Source organism: Camelus bactrianus, chromosome 18, assembly GCF_048773025.1.
Source record: "Camelus bactrianus isolate YW-2024 breed Bactrian camel chromosome 18, ASM4877302v1, whole genome shotgun sequence".
Classification (NCBI taxonomy): Eukaryota; Metazoa; Chordata; class Mammalia; order Artiodactyla; family Camelidae; genus Camelus; species Camelus bactrianus.
The window spans coordinates 27,891,566-27,907,698 of NC_133556.1; the positions used below are offsets into that span (position 1 = coordinate 27,891,566).

The 16,133-nt window shown below is 47.2% G+C and overlaps 1 protein-coding gene across 2 annotated transcripts; it reads right to left on the bottom strand.

The window, feature by feature from the left end:
* Window positions 1-389: 389 nt before the first annotated feature.
* On the bottom strand, window positions 390-15,608 carry JPT2 (Jupiter microtubule associated homolog 2). Of its 2 annotated transcripts, none has more exons than XM_074346594.1 (5): window positions 15,469-15,608; window positions 10,428-10,576; window positions 6,900-7,042; window positions 3,808-3,856; window positions 390-3,006 (listed from the first exon to the last, which is right to left on the bottom strand). In XM_074346594.1, the coding sequence occupies exons 1-5, from the start codon at window positions 15,597-15,599 to the stop codon at window positions 2,825-2,827; spliced, it is 654 nt and encodes a 217-aa protein (XP_074202695.1). In that variant the 5' UTR covers window positions 15,600-15,608; the 3' UTR covers window positions 390-2,824. The 2 variants fall into 2 exon arrangements, with proteins under 2 accessions (XP_074202695.1, XP_074202696.1); XM_074346595.1 differs by having other exon boundaries at window positions 15,390-15,515.
* Window positions 15,609-16,133: the final 525 nt, after the last annotated feature.

The following is a 16,133-nucleotide window of genomic DNA, read 5'->3' on the forward strand; positions in this document are numbered from 1 at the left end:
CACGGCAGTTTCAAAGCCAATTCAGAGACAAGTTGTTCAGGAAAACAAGTGGTGTTGAGAAAGAAGAATCATTCATTACCTTCAACTTACAGAAACCAAAAAAAACGCTGCCACATTCCGGCTCATTCTATTCAAAGCTAAGTCTGATTTTCAAATGAAAAACCCTTAAGTCTATAATCTTTTGAGATTAATTTGGGCATCTGGCTAAATGAAAAAATTAAAAAAGGACAAACTCCTTCAACCCATGAAAAGCTGTAAGGGAAGGAGCAGAGTTCAGGTGCTCTGGAGAATGTGGAGGGAAGGACGTGCACACATCTGCCCACACGTACATGCTCATCCACACACTTGTGCATACTAGGCGCATGCAATCAACAGGCAAAGACTCTGAGTACGTGACTGCTAAATTTAATTCAATGGCTACACCCACGCCTGCCTTGTAAAAATAACAGAATGCTTCTCTCAAAGTTACACTGTGATGTGAGCACAGGTTTGGTGTTTCTGATACAGCTCTACAAAAAAGTTGGCACCAAATGCACATAAAAAGTTTTAAGGCTTAATAAAAAATACAGACTAGTCATTTCTCAATGCAGCGTGGAAGTTGAGAACAGGATGCTAAGAGTTAAATCTTTCAAATACAAATAGCCTCCTCCATCAGGTTCAAAGGAGCAAAAACATGTGTCCTCTGCTCCTGCCAGCAGCCAGACTACCCAGGCTCTCTCAATCACGCCTACGGCTTCACGGAAGGAAAGGAGAGAAGATGGGGACAAAAGTAAGGCAACTTGGTCACTGCTGCCCAGAGGCTCTGCCTGCCTGTGTCTTCTTCCTTCCCCCAGGCCTCTATCCCCACCTCTGCCCCAGAAGTCCCTGCCAGTAGACAGAACAGAGAGCTCATCCCTCATTTGGCTGATGGTGAGGCTGAGGGTGGAGCCCCAGGGCCAGCACTGTCAGGGTCTTCAGGGTGATCCAATTTGAAATTCACGAATCATTTTCTTGTGTATTAAAAGCAAACCAGAACATAAACCGTAGTTCATTTCTACTGTTGGAACAGCTCATGGTACGTTAAACAAATTAGTGTTTGAGCTTAAACGCTAACAACCATTTGTGACACTTTTTAATGGGGAAAAAATGCTGTGAGTTCCAAACAACTTTCTCACAAACGACCATTTGAATGATGGAGATAGGAAATACTTGAGAGTCACATGGAATGAGGGTTTCTCAGCTCCAAAGTCAGTAGTGACTGAAAGGGACAGTGTCTTTGGCTGGTAAAGCACTGTGCAGATCCCTTCTGTGTGCCAGTGGCAGAGGCGGAGCTTGGCTGGCAGCTCCTGCAGGCACTTGAGTGTCCAGGCCACTTGGGGTGTGGCTACAACTTAATAATGCTGAAGACATTTCTAGCACCTGCGTTAGCTTTGTAGGCAACAGCTCCACCACCCAAATCCTCCCTGTTAACCGTTGGTCCCACATGAGTGCAACAGAGGAGTTGACACTGTAGCCCTTTAGAAGCTCAGTGGGAGTAACTTTTGCCTGACAGATCAAAGCAACATGACTCTTGCCAGCCCACCATCTTTGCTAGCAAGTGTCATGGGATGGGCCATTTGAGACTTTGCGGCCAAACTACTTCATCTCCTGACCTAAGGTCTCTAAAATAAGTCTTATCTGGAAACTGTGAAGATGGTCCAGAGGTTCTGCAAACCTTTATAAAGAGAGGCTTAAGAAAACTTCTTCCTCTTTGGTGTACCTGAGCAATGGACTTTTTTTCTAAAAAGGTGTAGAAACAGACAAGTCAACAGTCATCTATGTGACTGTTTTTTTAGAACAACCTTTTAGATAATATTAAAGAATTAAAATCTAAGAACCCAAGGTTCTCAAGCATCTCTTCTTCCTACCACCAACAGGAATAGAAAGGAAGACATATGAAGGGTTTAAATGACCCCATTACTTCAATATATCTGGACAGTTTTAAAGTCCTGCAGATGTTCTCAGCCTTGCAGACAGGGAGAAGTGTGGCTCGTGAAGGGATCTGTTCACATCACTGGTGAGGAGCAAAGGCCCAGACTTAAGGCTGACAAGAAAAAAAGGAACAATTCATAAGCAAAACTGCCTGTAAAGAGTCCAAAGCCAGTCCCTGGCGGATGAAAGGCAGAGATTCCTATGTCAGATCCGGCTAAGGTCTGCGATGGCAGAAATGGGGCACCTCAGAAGATCAGGGCATAAGATCTTCCCATAAAGCATAAGACTGAGAACAACTTTTTGGTTTTTGTTGACAGCTGCTGAGGCAAAAGCAATCAAGGTGTTTCAAGGAAATCTGTAGAACTGAAGTGAAACACATGGGGGCTGAAACCCCAGGAACAGAGACCACGTCCACGACAGGGGACAGGCGCTGGGGTCTGAGGGCTCTCCAGAGCGCCCACCCCACCTAGTATTTCCATGTGTCGCGCTCCTCATCCCACAGCAACGGGCAGGTGGTTTTTGGTTTTTTCTCAAAGGCTTTAAACTCTGCTACTGTGTTAGTGATTCCTAGATACCCAATTAGCTAACACAACAAGGACATGAAGACCCCAGTCCCCAGGCTCACCTGGCCGAGCTCCATCTTCCCACCCACCCACCAGAAAGGCCCTCACACCAGGGGTCACATTTCCTCCCTTGGCGCCAGAAGGCCAGGTCCTCTGTGGTTCTTGTGGCGGCGTGGAGCCAGAGCAGCAGCCTCAGGCACCATCCAACTGACCCTCACCCACCCCGCTCCTTTGGGCTAAGAAAAACTGTAAAATTTGAAATCCTATCACTCGAGTTTCTTGTCTGGCTATGGGGGAAGCAGCCGTGTCTCTTAGTAGAAGGAGATGCTGGATTTGCCTCCGGGTGGGTTCAGGACTTTGTTGTGCGAGCGAGGCCGAGGGCCCAACCTGGGCTCATGGCTGTCGACCGTGGGCGCAGGCCCCTGGGCGCCGTCCGCTTCTCTCGGGCCGCCTCTCTCCCCTGGCTCCTGTCTGGGCGAGGCGCTGGCTGCAGCTGTGGGACAGAGTCAGCACACCACCTGTGAGAGGCCACCCACCGCCTAACAGAGCTGCACGTGTGCGCGTCCCGCCCACCCCAGAGCTGGTGGAGCCGGGACTCAGGACTCAGAACGCCTGGAGGAGCCCCTGAGGGAGTGGGCACATCTTTGTACTGCTTGTGGGACGCCACGCCCCCTTCTTCCACCTCAAGTATAAAAAGCACATGTTCTCAAGGTGAGTGTGAAAAGGAAGAGGGAGTCATTGGAAGTGGAGGGTCCAGCAGGGGAGCCAAGGTTACTGTGGACTTTCTGAAGGGACCACTTCATCATCATCAGTGAGGGAAATGGAGACCCTCACTGATGGGTGCACACAGCCAGGGCAGAGGACCATGGTGGAGTTTGGTCTGACATCCCATCCCCTCTTCCTTCTCACCCCCGTCTCTCCTCCCCTGGTCCCCTCATGCCCTTCTCTTCTGCCACTTCTGCCAGTGCTGTCCTCTGTCTTGAGTTCACGGAAGGTTCTGGACCCTTGCCCTTCACTACACAAGATCAGCTTCTAGAAGAGGACACCATGGCCTCAGGCCCAGGCTGACTAGTGATGACAAAAGTGCAGAAAAGCCAGCTGGAAAGTTCTTACCAGACATAACTGAGCCCATTTCCCCAGACTTCTCCAAATATGAAACCTCGCAATAACCACCACCTTGCTTGTTTCCATCGGCTGCTGGAAGGGGCACAGGGGTCCTCCTGCTTGTCCTCTCTGGGCACCAGCAGCCCCTGCAGAGTATGAGCCCCAGGGAAGGGACAGAAAACAAGCTTACCTTTGAGGTCAGGTACTGGGTCCTCTCCTTCACACAGGAGCACGTGGTCCTGCAACAAGGCAAACCCCAGGTCAACACACCACTAGGACACCTCCCACTCCACTCAGTGGGCGATGGGAAAGGCATGGATGACCAGGCTCTATTTTTTAACTTTAAAAAAGGTTTCTATTTGGATGATTTTAACCATAAACAAAGCAGAGAGAAGAGCCTGGTGAGCTGCCAGGTGACCTGCTCTACAGCAACTGACATCAGCTTGCTTCCATCCTGGTCTCAGCCACCCAGGCCTCCCACCCTCCTACCCTCCACCCCTCGTGGGAGTATTCTAAAGCAAATCTCAGGTACTTCATTTAACTATAAATATGTCAAGATGTGGCTCTTTAAAATTCAGCTAAAAACAAACAAAAACAACACTCTCATAACTGCAAAAATCAATGGTTCCTAAAATGTTTAACACCTAGTCAAATTTTAAAACTCGACACCATGTTCTCAAGGCTCATCTGTGCTGCACTGTGTATCAGAACTTCCTTCCTTTTCATGGCTGAGTAATATACCATCCTGTGGGTACAGCACATTCTGTTTATCCATTCATCTGCTGATGGACACTTGGGTTGTTTCTATCTTTTGGCTATTGTAAATAATATTATTCAAATAGGTTGAAGTATCTGAGTTCTTGTTTTCACAATTTTGGGGTATATACCTCAGAGTAAAGTTGTTGGATCACATGGCAAATTCTATGTTTAACTTCTTCAAAGAAAACTGCCAAGCTGTTTTCCACAGCAGCTGCACATTTGACATCCCCAACAGCAGTGGATGAAGGTTCCAATTTATATCCTCACCAACATTTGTTTTCTCTCTTTTAAATTGCAGAAATTTTTATTTTATTATTTTTTAAATTAGTTAGTTTACAATGTTGTGTCAGTTTCTGGTGTACAGCATGTTTCAGTCATACATGGACATACATATATTTATTTTCATATTCTTTTTCATTACAGGTCACTACAAGATACTGAATATAGTTCCCTGTGCTATACAGTAGAAACCTGTTGTTTATCTATTTTATATATAGTAGTTAGTATTTGTAATATCCAATTTATCCCTTCCTACCCCCTTCCCCCGCTGGTAACCATGTTTGTTTTCTATGGCTTTTTTCCCCTTTTTTGATAACAGCCATTCTAGTGATATAAAGTGGTTATTCACTGTGATTTTGATTTGCATTTCCCTATTGGCTAAGGATGTTGAGCATCTTCTCACGTGCTGATGGACCACTTGTATATCTTCTTTGGAGAAATGTCTGTTCAAGTCCATTGTTCATTTTTGAATGAGGCTGTCCTTTTGTTGCTGAGTTGAAGGGGGTCTTTACATGTTCCAGATAGCAAAATTTATCAGATATGTGATTTGCAAGTATTTCCTCCTATTCTGCGGGCTGTCTTTTCATTCTCTTCATAGTATCTTCTGCTGCACAAATGTTTTTAATTTTAATGAGGTTCAATTTATTATTTATTTAAAATTTTGCTGCCTGTTTTTGGTGACGCACTTAAGAAACTACTGCCAAATCCAAGATTATGATTTGTCGCTACATTTTCTTCTAAGCATTTTATACTTTTAGCCTTTCAACTTAGGTCTTTGATCCATTTTTTAGTTAATTTTTTACATGGTGTAAGGTAAAGATCCACCTTCATTCCTTCCATGTACACCACTTGTTAAAGAGACTGCCCTTTCCCCACTGAATGATCTTGATACTCTTGTGGAAACACCAATTAGCCACAGATGTGACAGTTATTTCTGGGCTCGCAGTTGTATTTTGATGACCAATATGTCTATCCTTATGCCCATGTAGTTCTGATTACTGTAGTTTTGTAGTAAGCTGTGAAATGGGGATGTGTGAACCTCCAACTTTGTTCTTCATTTTCAAGACTGTCTGGCTATTCAGGGTCCCTTGAGATTCCATACGAATTTCAAGGTCTTTCCATTTTTTCAAAAAATAAACAAAACAGTAACACAAAAGAAAACAAAAAAATCAAACCACCACCACTGTTGGAACTTTGACAGGGATTGCAACCTTCAGTCTTTTTTTGTTAGTCATCAGCCTCCCCCCTATTGGTTGCCATGCAGTGTCCTACATTTTGCATTACTTTGGTCAAATCCCTGTGGCGTTGATTAATATGAGGTTTAGTCGGATTCAGGCTTGGTGTTTTTGACAAGGATTCAAAGGTGGTCCACGATGGACTCATGATTTTTTGATGTCTCTCGTTTTGTGATGTTAGCAGCCACTCATGATCACAGTTTAGATCTACAATTTCATCACAAGTTTGCAAAATGATGATATTTGGATTCAAATATCCTTCTTCATTTATAGGCTGGAACACTTTTATAAAAGGAAGCTTTCCCTCCACAGCTGTTATCCTGAGGTACAGTTCAGGCAGGAAACACTGGCTAAGTGTTTAATTCTACCTGTCAGCAGTTTTCAAGATGGTCCTCTGGCATTCTCCAAAGGTGACAAATGAACTGTTTTTAAAGTAGTATCAGGAACCCAGGAATTCTAAATACTTGGTAAATTCTAATCCAATGCAGTTACTGTACTTATTGACTGATGATCACTAAAAGCAGTGAAATGTTTAAGAGGTGAACTCCCCTGTTTTATGTTCAGTTTTATAAATATCCTCGGCATCCACTGGTGATGTGCAGAGTAGTGGGCAGTCTCTGCAACCCACATGCTGAGACCAGCCTCCATCATCATGAGGTTGGAATGCATTTCTCCGATGACTCAGGGGAGCTCTGAACTCAATGAGTAATGACTGCAGCCAGGAAAACCATGTCACCCATTGTGCCTCTTCCTAATAACATAACTGCCTCAGAGCCTTTTCATTTTTTATTTAAAAAAAATTTTGTTTTGGGTGGAGGGGAAGTAATTAGGTTTATTCATTTAATTATTTAATTATTTACTGGAGGTTGAACCCAGGATCTCGTGCACACTAGACATGCACTCTACCACTGAGCTATACCCTCTGGTCCTCAGAGCCTGCTTAAAAGAGTACTTGGCTCAAGTTTTGTTTTTCTTGTTTTCATGTCTGCTATTCGAATGCAGTCCATACCTTGGGTTTGTTTGGATGTGCCAAGGGTGAAGTAGCAGTGACAGGGGACCCAAAAATATCACTGGCCTTCCCACCAGGTGGGTTCAGACGCTGTCGTGTCTGCACAGGCTTTGACTCATCAAAGATACCACTTCCTTTCCCTCCTGCAGAAACAATCGCAGAACAGTGAGCAACCTGGAACACCCATCTGATCCTACCCTCCACATCGTTCCTTCAGAGACCTCCTCTCTCAGTGACACCAGAGTGCCAATCCTGAGTTCAGGCTAACGAGGGTGGGTGACCAGGCTGACGAGGATCCCTGAAGACCCAGCCAAACCCAATCTCTTTACTGGGGCCTGCTGGGGCCCTCATTACTAGAACTGAGCTGAACCGGGCTGGCCTCTAGAGGCCAGATGGTAAGATGGCATCAAACAGCATTTTCCCCTCTAGAATTTCCTTAACTCTTAACTTTTCATGTTTTCCTGCTGAAGAATCTTCCTCATTAAACCCATGAAAAGTTCTTTCACAGATTAAAAGCAAACAGCTACTAAATTCTAAAGTCAGACAGAACTGAATTAATAACATGCTCTATTCAAGGCAAATCTGTAATCTGGAAGCACATTTACTCATTCTCCTGACCTCATTCTGGCCGGAACTTCCAGTGACAACTAGGTATGTCAGTGAATTACAGACGTTTTAACATCTTTGCTGCGAAGTAGAAATGACTTGATAAGCTATCACGAAAATATGCATCTCAGATGTAAGTTCTCATAAACCGACGACTGAGGAACGGACAAGAGAAGTAAGTGCCAATGTTAAACAGAAAGATGGCGACCGCGTGACACAAGCCCATCATCTCTGCATGCAGCAAACACTAGCACCTCCTTTCCGCAGAGCGCCGTGATGAGTAGAGAGGGGCTGTTAACAATCACAGCCCTGCACCAAGAATTTAGTCTTACAGGAGAGAGGAGGCGCGTTCCACAAATGGCCGTGAGACCAGACACAAGTGACTTGGCCCTTCTGTGCCCCAAATCCCTCATCCATAGAACAGCAGCAATAAAAGGACTCCCTCACAGCGCTGTGAGAGGATGCAGTGACTGACCGTAGCTCCTGTGGCAAATGCTTAGAACAAAAATGCTCAACGAGTGTTTGCTGTATTTTCTATGCACTGATAAAGAAACATTCCCTGGACACACTGTTCAGGGAAAGAAGGTACAAAACAATCGAGACAGCACACAACATCTTAATGTAAAAGGAGAGTGTCTTCTTAAATGCTTGCATCTGAATACAGAGAAGTAGTTACCTCTGGGGGCCGTGTGTACGCACAGGAAATGGGATGGACGGGGTTCAGGGGATTAAGACTGCTCAGCGCATTCATTTTTATAGCTGTGATCTTTGTTTACTGCCTTTAAGAAATTGAATTTTAAACAGTCACTCCTTGGCTGTAATAACCCACCCCGTGAGGACAGAGGACAGCACACCCAAGAGCAGCATGGACGACGAGCCCTGTGAGAGCGCCGAGGGGGCCCTCGTTGCGGGCTTGTCCCTTCACAAGCCCTCAGGCCCATCTTAGGGCCCCCGTTGCTAGGGTGGACTCTAAAGCAGAACAGCCTTTGGGGAGTCAGTCATCTAGGGGACATGAAGGGCAGCTCCAGTGGGAACCCAACCCTGGAAGCCTTTTTGGGATGGAGAATGTTCAGAGAATGGCTGGGACTGACAGCAGGAAAAGGCACACATTTGTGTCATTTCAGGGTGATCAGAGACTTCTAGACCTCAGCCACCAATGTTCCAGGGATCAGTGACCCCTGGACGGGGGAGAGCAGTACAGTGGAGTGTGGGGCAGACTGCCAGGCCGCGTCCCCGCTCGTCACTTACCAGCTGCATGAGCCTGCAGAAGTCAGTCAGCCTTCTGCCTCCACTTCCTCAGCTCTGACAGGATAATAAATACATAACGACAGCACCAAGCTGGGGTTGCAGGTGAGATGAACAAAGGGGAGGAGCAGTGCCCAGCAGAGGACGCTCCTAGTCACCCCATTGGGTTATTGCTACTAGTGGGGTGTCGTTGGCAGAAATGTCTGGACCATAAAGTAGAGAAAAACAGCTGCCAGAGGCCACCCCCTTACTGCGTTGTTACTGCCTTGCTGGTTTCGCTTAAGTCAACCCTTTCTGAGGTACAAGATGAAAATAAAAGTATCTCAATTGGAGTTTTTGGCTAAAGACACTGCTCATTTAGATATTTTAAAAATTGTGAAACATGACACAGAAAAGTCCCTAAGACACACATAAAGCAAATACCTGAGTAACGGCCACAGGCTGTACGGAAAGCTGCCAGCCCCGAGATGTGTGTGCTCCTCCCCCACAGCCCTAGGTTAACACACGCCCGGCTTTTCTGGAAACTACAAACTTGTTTTTTTTTAAGGTTTTACCATGTATATGTCCTACCCTAAACAACACAGCTCTGTTTCTGAACTTTATAAAAAGCAACCACACTGCATGTTTATTACTCAGCATTTTACCTGAAAGATGAATTCAGCTTTGAAAATGGAAAAGATGCTCAATTCACTCATAATTGAAGAAAAAATTTAAAGATACCCTTTTCAAAGAACTAAATTGTTGGGAGCGGGAGGGTATAGCTTAGTGGTAGAGTACTGTGGCATGCATGAGGTCCTGCGTTCAATCCCCAGTACCTCCACTAAAAAAAAAAAAACAAGAAAAAAAAACCAACAACAAACAAACAAACAAAAAAAAAAAGGGAATCACAAAAGACAAGACAGTGTGTTGGCAGAATGTGAGGAGCAGGCACTGTGGATGTCACGGAGAAGGAAGGCCTGGCAAACTGCTAGGAGAAGTATCGGTATTTGAAATTGATCCAGCCATTCCAAGAAATTTATCCCAATTGATATATTCATGAAGCACGGGCTCTGGAGTCAGGAAAACCCACATCCAAAGGCTAGTTCTGCTACCAATGAGCTCCAGGCTCAGGCACACCAGTGAACCACCCTGAGCCTCGGCTTCCTCCTCTGTAAAGGCGGCAAGTGACCATCACTGGATGGTCACTCAACTGGACAGTCCATCAGCCCAGAGAAATGCTCCATCAGCCCACTGGAGTTACGAGAAGGTGGGGTAAGTACTGAGGGAACCACATAGATGCACACTGGACTTTCAATCCCACTGACAATCTGATCAAAAACACTCTAAATGCACAATTTGCAGGTAATTTTAAGAATCTCAAGGAGTCCGTGGGACAACTTGGGGAGCCTCCCTGCTGGGAACCAGAACCCCACCATCTGTCTTTGCATCCTGAGTGCCTGGGTGCAGCCAGTGATGGTCGACAGGTGAGGGAGGACTTCAGAAGGACCAAGCCACCTTCAAGACAGAAAGTTCAAGTCAGGATAAAACCTTCCTTCCATTCTAGAACTTGGACGAGGGGTAACCCAGATCAGAAACTATGACAGGATCAATATAAAGAAATAGAAAAGTTTATCAAGAGAGCAGCATAAAAGAGCACAGGTAGAGGCCAAAGGACTAATGATCGACAAAGGCCCATACCTGGGGGATTGGTCCTTTTGGGTATGTTCTGAGGTTCTTCAGTTGGTCCAAAAATATTAGAGGCCATCCTATTGGGTCTGCTTGAAGGGACAGCTTCTTCTGGATTTCCAAAAAGATTGCTTGATTCCCCTCCCGGGGGCTTCATAGCCCTGCAAGCACAGAGAAAGTATAAGTGACTGACAGCTCACCTGGCCACCCCATCCACGGCCATGGCACAGGCAGACAGGGCAGAAGTACTTTCTTCATGTCATGGAAAAACCACACAACACGACTTGTTAGTACTGGTCTGATTACCTTACAGATGGCCACACAGCAAACTTCCTTCACTGCCCTTAAGTTTTCTTTGTATACCTTGGTTGTGCCAAAAGACTTCTAGAGATGTGCATATTCTGAAATTATTCCTGTGACCTCTCATTAGTAAAATTAAACGTTCCCTAAAACAGGCAAATTGAACCAGTTCAGCAGAGTTCCAGTGGTTTTAATTAGCCTACACTACTGTTGGGTATCGCAGCTTACACATGCTAACTGTTCATATATGCCAGCTCCCGTTCGGAGGACCTTACACGACAACCCTTTAAGGCAGGCACTGTTTTCAAAGACGAGGAGTCTGAGATAAAGAGAAATCACGAGGAGGGCCACACAGGAAGGAGAGAGAGGATGCAAGCCCAGGCAGTCTGGCTATAGGGCTCAGACTACACCCTAACATCTGTAGAAACAAACAAGTCTTCTAGAAACAAACAAGGGGGCGGTGCACCATCTACCCACAGATCAAGCGTGACCTAGAGAGCTGGGTCTTCAGAAGGGCGGCCACTGTGGCCAGTGAGTACTTGGATGTGGGTGTGTGGGCTCTGATGTGCTGTAAGTGTACTACACACAGGATTTCAGACTCAGCACAATGAAGAAAAGGCAAGCTATCTCTTTAACTGTATCTTTTACATTGATCACATGTTGACATAAGGTTTTGCATACATTAAGTTGAATGATATCTATGAAAATTATTTTTTCCTGGTTCTTTTTACTTTTAAAAATGAGGCTACTAGAAAATTTAAAATTCCTTATGTGGCTCAAATTTCTAACAGAATATGTCACCTCAGACCATGGGGAGTGCCTCCCTTACAGATCGAAGAGAATCCTGGGCATCTACACTAGACTAGTTTTCTCCAGTTCTAAGGTCTAGAACTACCACTGGAATGTCAAACATCGGACAGATCAGGATACACCAGCTAGACCACCGTTTACCGTAGATCAACACACATGCTCCGAGTGTCATGCCTGTAATATGTGTGGATTTTAACTAAACACCCACGAAGAACAGTGGTGTTCCCACTCATTCACCACCAACAGTATCTACCTGCAGTTGTCATCTTTGGGAAACTGACATGCACTACTTGGAGGTTTTAAAGTGGACATTTTAGAAGTGGAAGATCAGGACACTGAGTCACTTTTCATTGCCCTAACTAACCTAACTAAAGAATTAAGAAATTTCCACTGTGACACCCCCAGAGCATTAGTCTACATCAGCACAGCAGCAACACACTGGATTCATATGCATCTTCTCAGAACATCTAGATTTTTAAATGTATTTTAAAGCAGAGTTTTAAGCTGGTGAGTGGCCCCTGCTCGTTCATCAGTTCTAAGCAACAGGACAGTCTGTGATTGATCACAGATGTTTAGAAAGAGATGAAACTGCAGAGCTCCCCACATGAAAGCTATGCAGACACTGCTCATGATCTGTTCACAAAATGAACTGGATCTTTAACATGCTGTTTCCTTAACAAAGCGGGCAAGAGTATTGATCACTCAGTGTAATTTAAAGTGGATGGACTTCTCCACTCTGGCTGTAAAGCAGGTGGCAGACAGCATGCTGTCTCTCCTGGACCAAAACCTGCAGGCAGGCAGGCAGGCCGCTTACCACCACCGAAGCTGAGTGCACACCGGGCAGGCCTTCCACAAGGGGCCCAACTGCTGTCTGCTTGGAGGAAGGGAGCAGGGCTGCCTGCCCAGCGTTAGCATTTTCTTAAGGATTTGATAAAGGAAAATTACTCAAGTTTGAGGGGGAATAAAACCTTTTTAAAAAAATGACCAATAACCAGACAAATTAGAGAGGCATCAGTAAGCTCTCACATCAGGCACTTTGTTGGGGGACACGCAAGGCCACCTGACTGCTGCACCCACTATAAATCATGCAGCTCCATCACAATGACATTCTCATATTTTTGGGGACATATTTTCAAGCAGGTCCAACTGGCTTGGGTCTCCACGGCTATCTCCTTGAAACAAGGGGTGGAAGTCTACCATCCTCAGAACTGAACTGAACATCAAGTCTCATGCTGCCACAAGTTCAAATTCCTATTTTACTGATGGATTTGAAACAGGAGTCTTCTTTCAAACCTTCAAACTGTCAGATCAGGCTCAGGGAAGGCTCGTCCTGATCCAAAGCTCTCCGGGACCCTTTCCTCTCACACTCCACATTCCTGAACAGCCCGAGTCTCCTCAGCCTCTTGCTTTAACTCACATGTCCCCTGAGCACCTATCACCAATTGGCAAGCCCGCACCAGACCCTGTGGGTGGAAAGATGGATAAGAGCAAGTCCTTGGATTGGAGGAGCCCCATACTTGCCGGAAGGCTAGAGCTGCATGGAGGGGTTCCAGGTGAGTGATGCCACAGAGGTGCCGAGTGTCACTAAAACTCCAAAGACATCTTTGGAGGGGGTGAGGCTCAAACTGAGTCCATGGTCTCCATGAGGAAAGAGTACTACTGGAGCACAAAAGATGAGTGAGCAATGTTTATTTGGAATGATCAAATGTTAATTTGGGGTGGTGGAAATACAGTGTTTGTTATATTATCCTGGGGACTTTTTAAAATTTTACTTTGAAAAGAAAGAAAGGAAAGTCATGCCCAAGAATGTTGTAGCCGAGATTACTGTGCATAACGGCCCAGCTCCCAGACAAGGTGGCAACTAGCTTCATCACAAAGGCTGTGGGGTGGGCACTAGGGTCACACCAGCCATGGAGCAGTCAAGCAAATTGTGCAGGCTGCTCCAACAGGGTTTCAAACAAATCAGACTGTGAGTTAAATAGACATTTCAATAAAAACACAACCCGAAACCGTGGCTCAAAGTGGCCTTCACTAGGCTCAATGTTAAAGGCAGTGATCACTTGACCCTAATTACAGGGGTGGGGGGTGAGGGTGGCAATAACAGTGAGCTCAGACATTCAGAGGTGAATGCACAATGTGCAGATGGATACTCCCCAATTATTTTTTTTCCTTTTGTAGGACCTCTTCAATACATTTCAACCAAGACATTCAACATACTCAAGAGAAACTAAGGGTCTGTGACAAGAAAAGCCACACACACAATGCAAGTAAACACGGGCAGAGAATACAAAATTGACACTCACTGGGTGGGGCCCATGCTCACGACCCTCTGCCCCTCAACAGCTTATCCCTGTGTTCTAGGAAAGCTCTGGGGGACCGACCAGGTTTGGAGAGAAGCAGCAAAATAGACTCGATTAAATTCTTTACAAACATACAGCTTACAGCTTAAAAGAAAGACCTTAGATTAATGATGGCTAAAGCGTAATGCTTTTACAGCTCAAAATCCCTTTAACGCCAGATGACACTCAGCAAGAAAACAAAAGTGGGGTTTTATGAGAGGAACACCTGACTGGGTAATCCTACAGCCCCGATTTGACTCCCTTCACAGCTAAGTGTATGGTAAATCTTATGGGGTCTGTGGAGCTAACCAATTTCTTTAAGATGGCCGTCAAAACACAAAGTTGCTAACGGATCCCAAGCAGAAGCTTCCAATTAATCATCCGATTAAGATGGGTTTTCCTTCTTCAGCATCCTAAAAGGAAGAATTTTCCCCTTTTCATAATATCCTCTCCAAAAACTAATGCCCCGAAGAAGCGTGGATGTTAGTTCAGAGCACCAGCTCTGCCCCATCTCCTGTAGCTCAGAAGTCAGCTTCCATACGCATTACTCATGGTGCTTACTTGTTAATGGCTCCAATGTTTGCTGGGCACCCAGTGCCAGGCTGTGTAGACAAAGAGGGAGTGTACTTCAGGGACACAACTGAGAAAGCGCTGGGAAGCAGCCTTTGCCCAGCTGGTGAGAGTGGTGCAGGACAGCGGTTTTCAGGCACCAGAAACTGGTTTCATCCTGAGCCTGACTCCAGGATAAACTGGCTCCACGGTGAGTGATTAGTCGTCACTGTTACATGGATTAATGACTGATCATTTGGTTAGGAACACTGACCTAACTCCCTAGAACTTACAGGGATTTTAGCAGTTGAAACAACTTACTCTATATTCTTCTGTGCAAATGGGACACAGAAGAGGCTCACAATAAAGAAAACTCTAAGGCATCTGAAGAACCAACTCCAAGACACAATGTGGCGCCTCAAGGGGCAATGACACCTCTCTGCAGCTCTGGCAACTTTGTGACTCCTAACACCCGGAGTGTTTTACCAGCTATAAAGAGAGTGAGCGTGCTGCACTGTTTCTAAGTGTTTCAACCTAGTCGGACCTCGGCGTCTATCATGTCCTGTGTGGCCTGTTTCCTTGTCAGTAAAGTGGGGAGGGCACCGCCTGGATCCATGGGACCAGCAGGGTTGGGGCAGGGCACCGCCTGGCTCCACAGGGCTGCGGGAGTGGTGAGGGCTCCGAGGACGGGACCTGGCCCGAGGCCGGTCCACACGCACACGGAGAAAGCGCAGACTCCAGGAGGGCACTCCGGGTCCCACACACGCCGCACGGTCCCGGACTCCCGCAACGCCGCCACGCCCGCCCCGCTGCAGCAGACCACTCAGCCAGCGTCTCCGGTGCGCTCGCCAATGAAGGGACACGTGCTGGGACCGGACGCGGGGAAGGCGCACCTCCGGCCTCCTGGTTCCGCGGGCGCGCCCACCTCCCCGACCCGGCCGCGGGGGCCCAGACGGCCCCGGCTCTGTGAGCTCACCGCGGCCGCCGCGCCGCCCTGCCACGCCTGAGCCCTAGCCCCCCACGTGGCTGTGGCCGTGGCCGCGCCCGCGCCGCACCTGGAGCCTGCCCGACCGCCCTCGCTCTCCGGCGCCCGGAACATGTCGCCCGCCACTCGGCACCTCCCGCCCGCCGCGCCACCGTTCCCGCCTGGCTCCGCGCGGCCTGAGGTCCGCCCACCAGCCCCCATTGGACGCTGCCGAAGCCAGTCACGCCGCGGCAGCCTATCGTGGTGCCGGCCTCCGCCCCACGAGGAGGAGGTTTGGCGAGACCTGGGCCGCGCTCGCAGACGATTGATGAAAGCAGCTGCCGTTCACTGCGCCGGGCGCCGCCATTGGGCAGTGGGCCGGCAGAGGATTGGGCCTGAAGTGGGCGGGGTCAGGCGCTGTCCGGGCACCTGGCCGGTGGCCCCGCGGCCTGGCACAGCCTCCCGCCCCGGCTCCCGCACCCAGAGTCGTGCTGCGGGTGAGCCTCAGGAAGGGCCCGGCGCGGACCGCGGTTGTGTAGAGACGCTTGGTTTTTGCAATCCCGTCAGTGGTGCGTGGATACGTGGCCAAAGGAAACGCAATGGCAGTTCGTCTGTCCTGCACGTCGTGGGTGCAAGGGACAGTGTCAGCTGTCTCATTTGTGGGCAAAAAAACAAAAATAAAACAAATTCTGCAGCATTTTCTCCCTAAATTACACAAGGGACAGCTCATCAATTCCTGTGTAATCTCACCAAATG

What these genes read in the sequence shown, in the direction of transcription:
- JPT2 (XM_074346594.1), bottom strand. Translation starts at nt 15,599, where the DNA reads ATGGGGGCTGGTGGGCGGACCTCAGGCCGCGCGGAGCCAGGCGGGAAC. An exon ending in CAAAAGGACCAATCCCCCAG is followed by an intron (nt 7,043 to 10,427) that starts GTATGGGCCTTT and finishes TTGTTTCTGCAG; the next exon opens with GAGGGAAAGGAAGTGGTATC. An exon ending in CCCAGTACCTGACCTCAAAG is followed by an intron (nt 3,007 to 3,807) that starts GTAAGCTTGTTT and finishes TCTGTCCCACAG; the next exon opens with CTGCAGCCAGCGCCTCGCCC.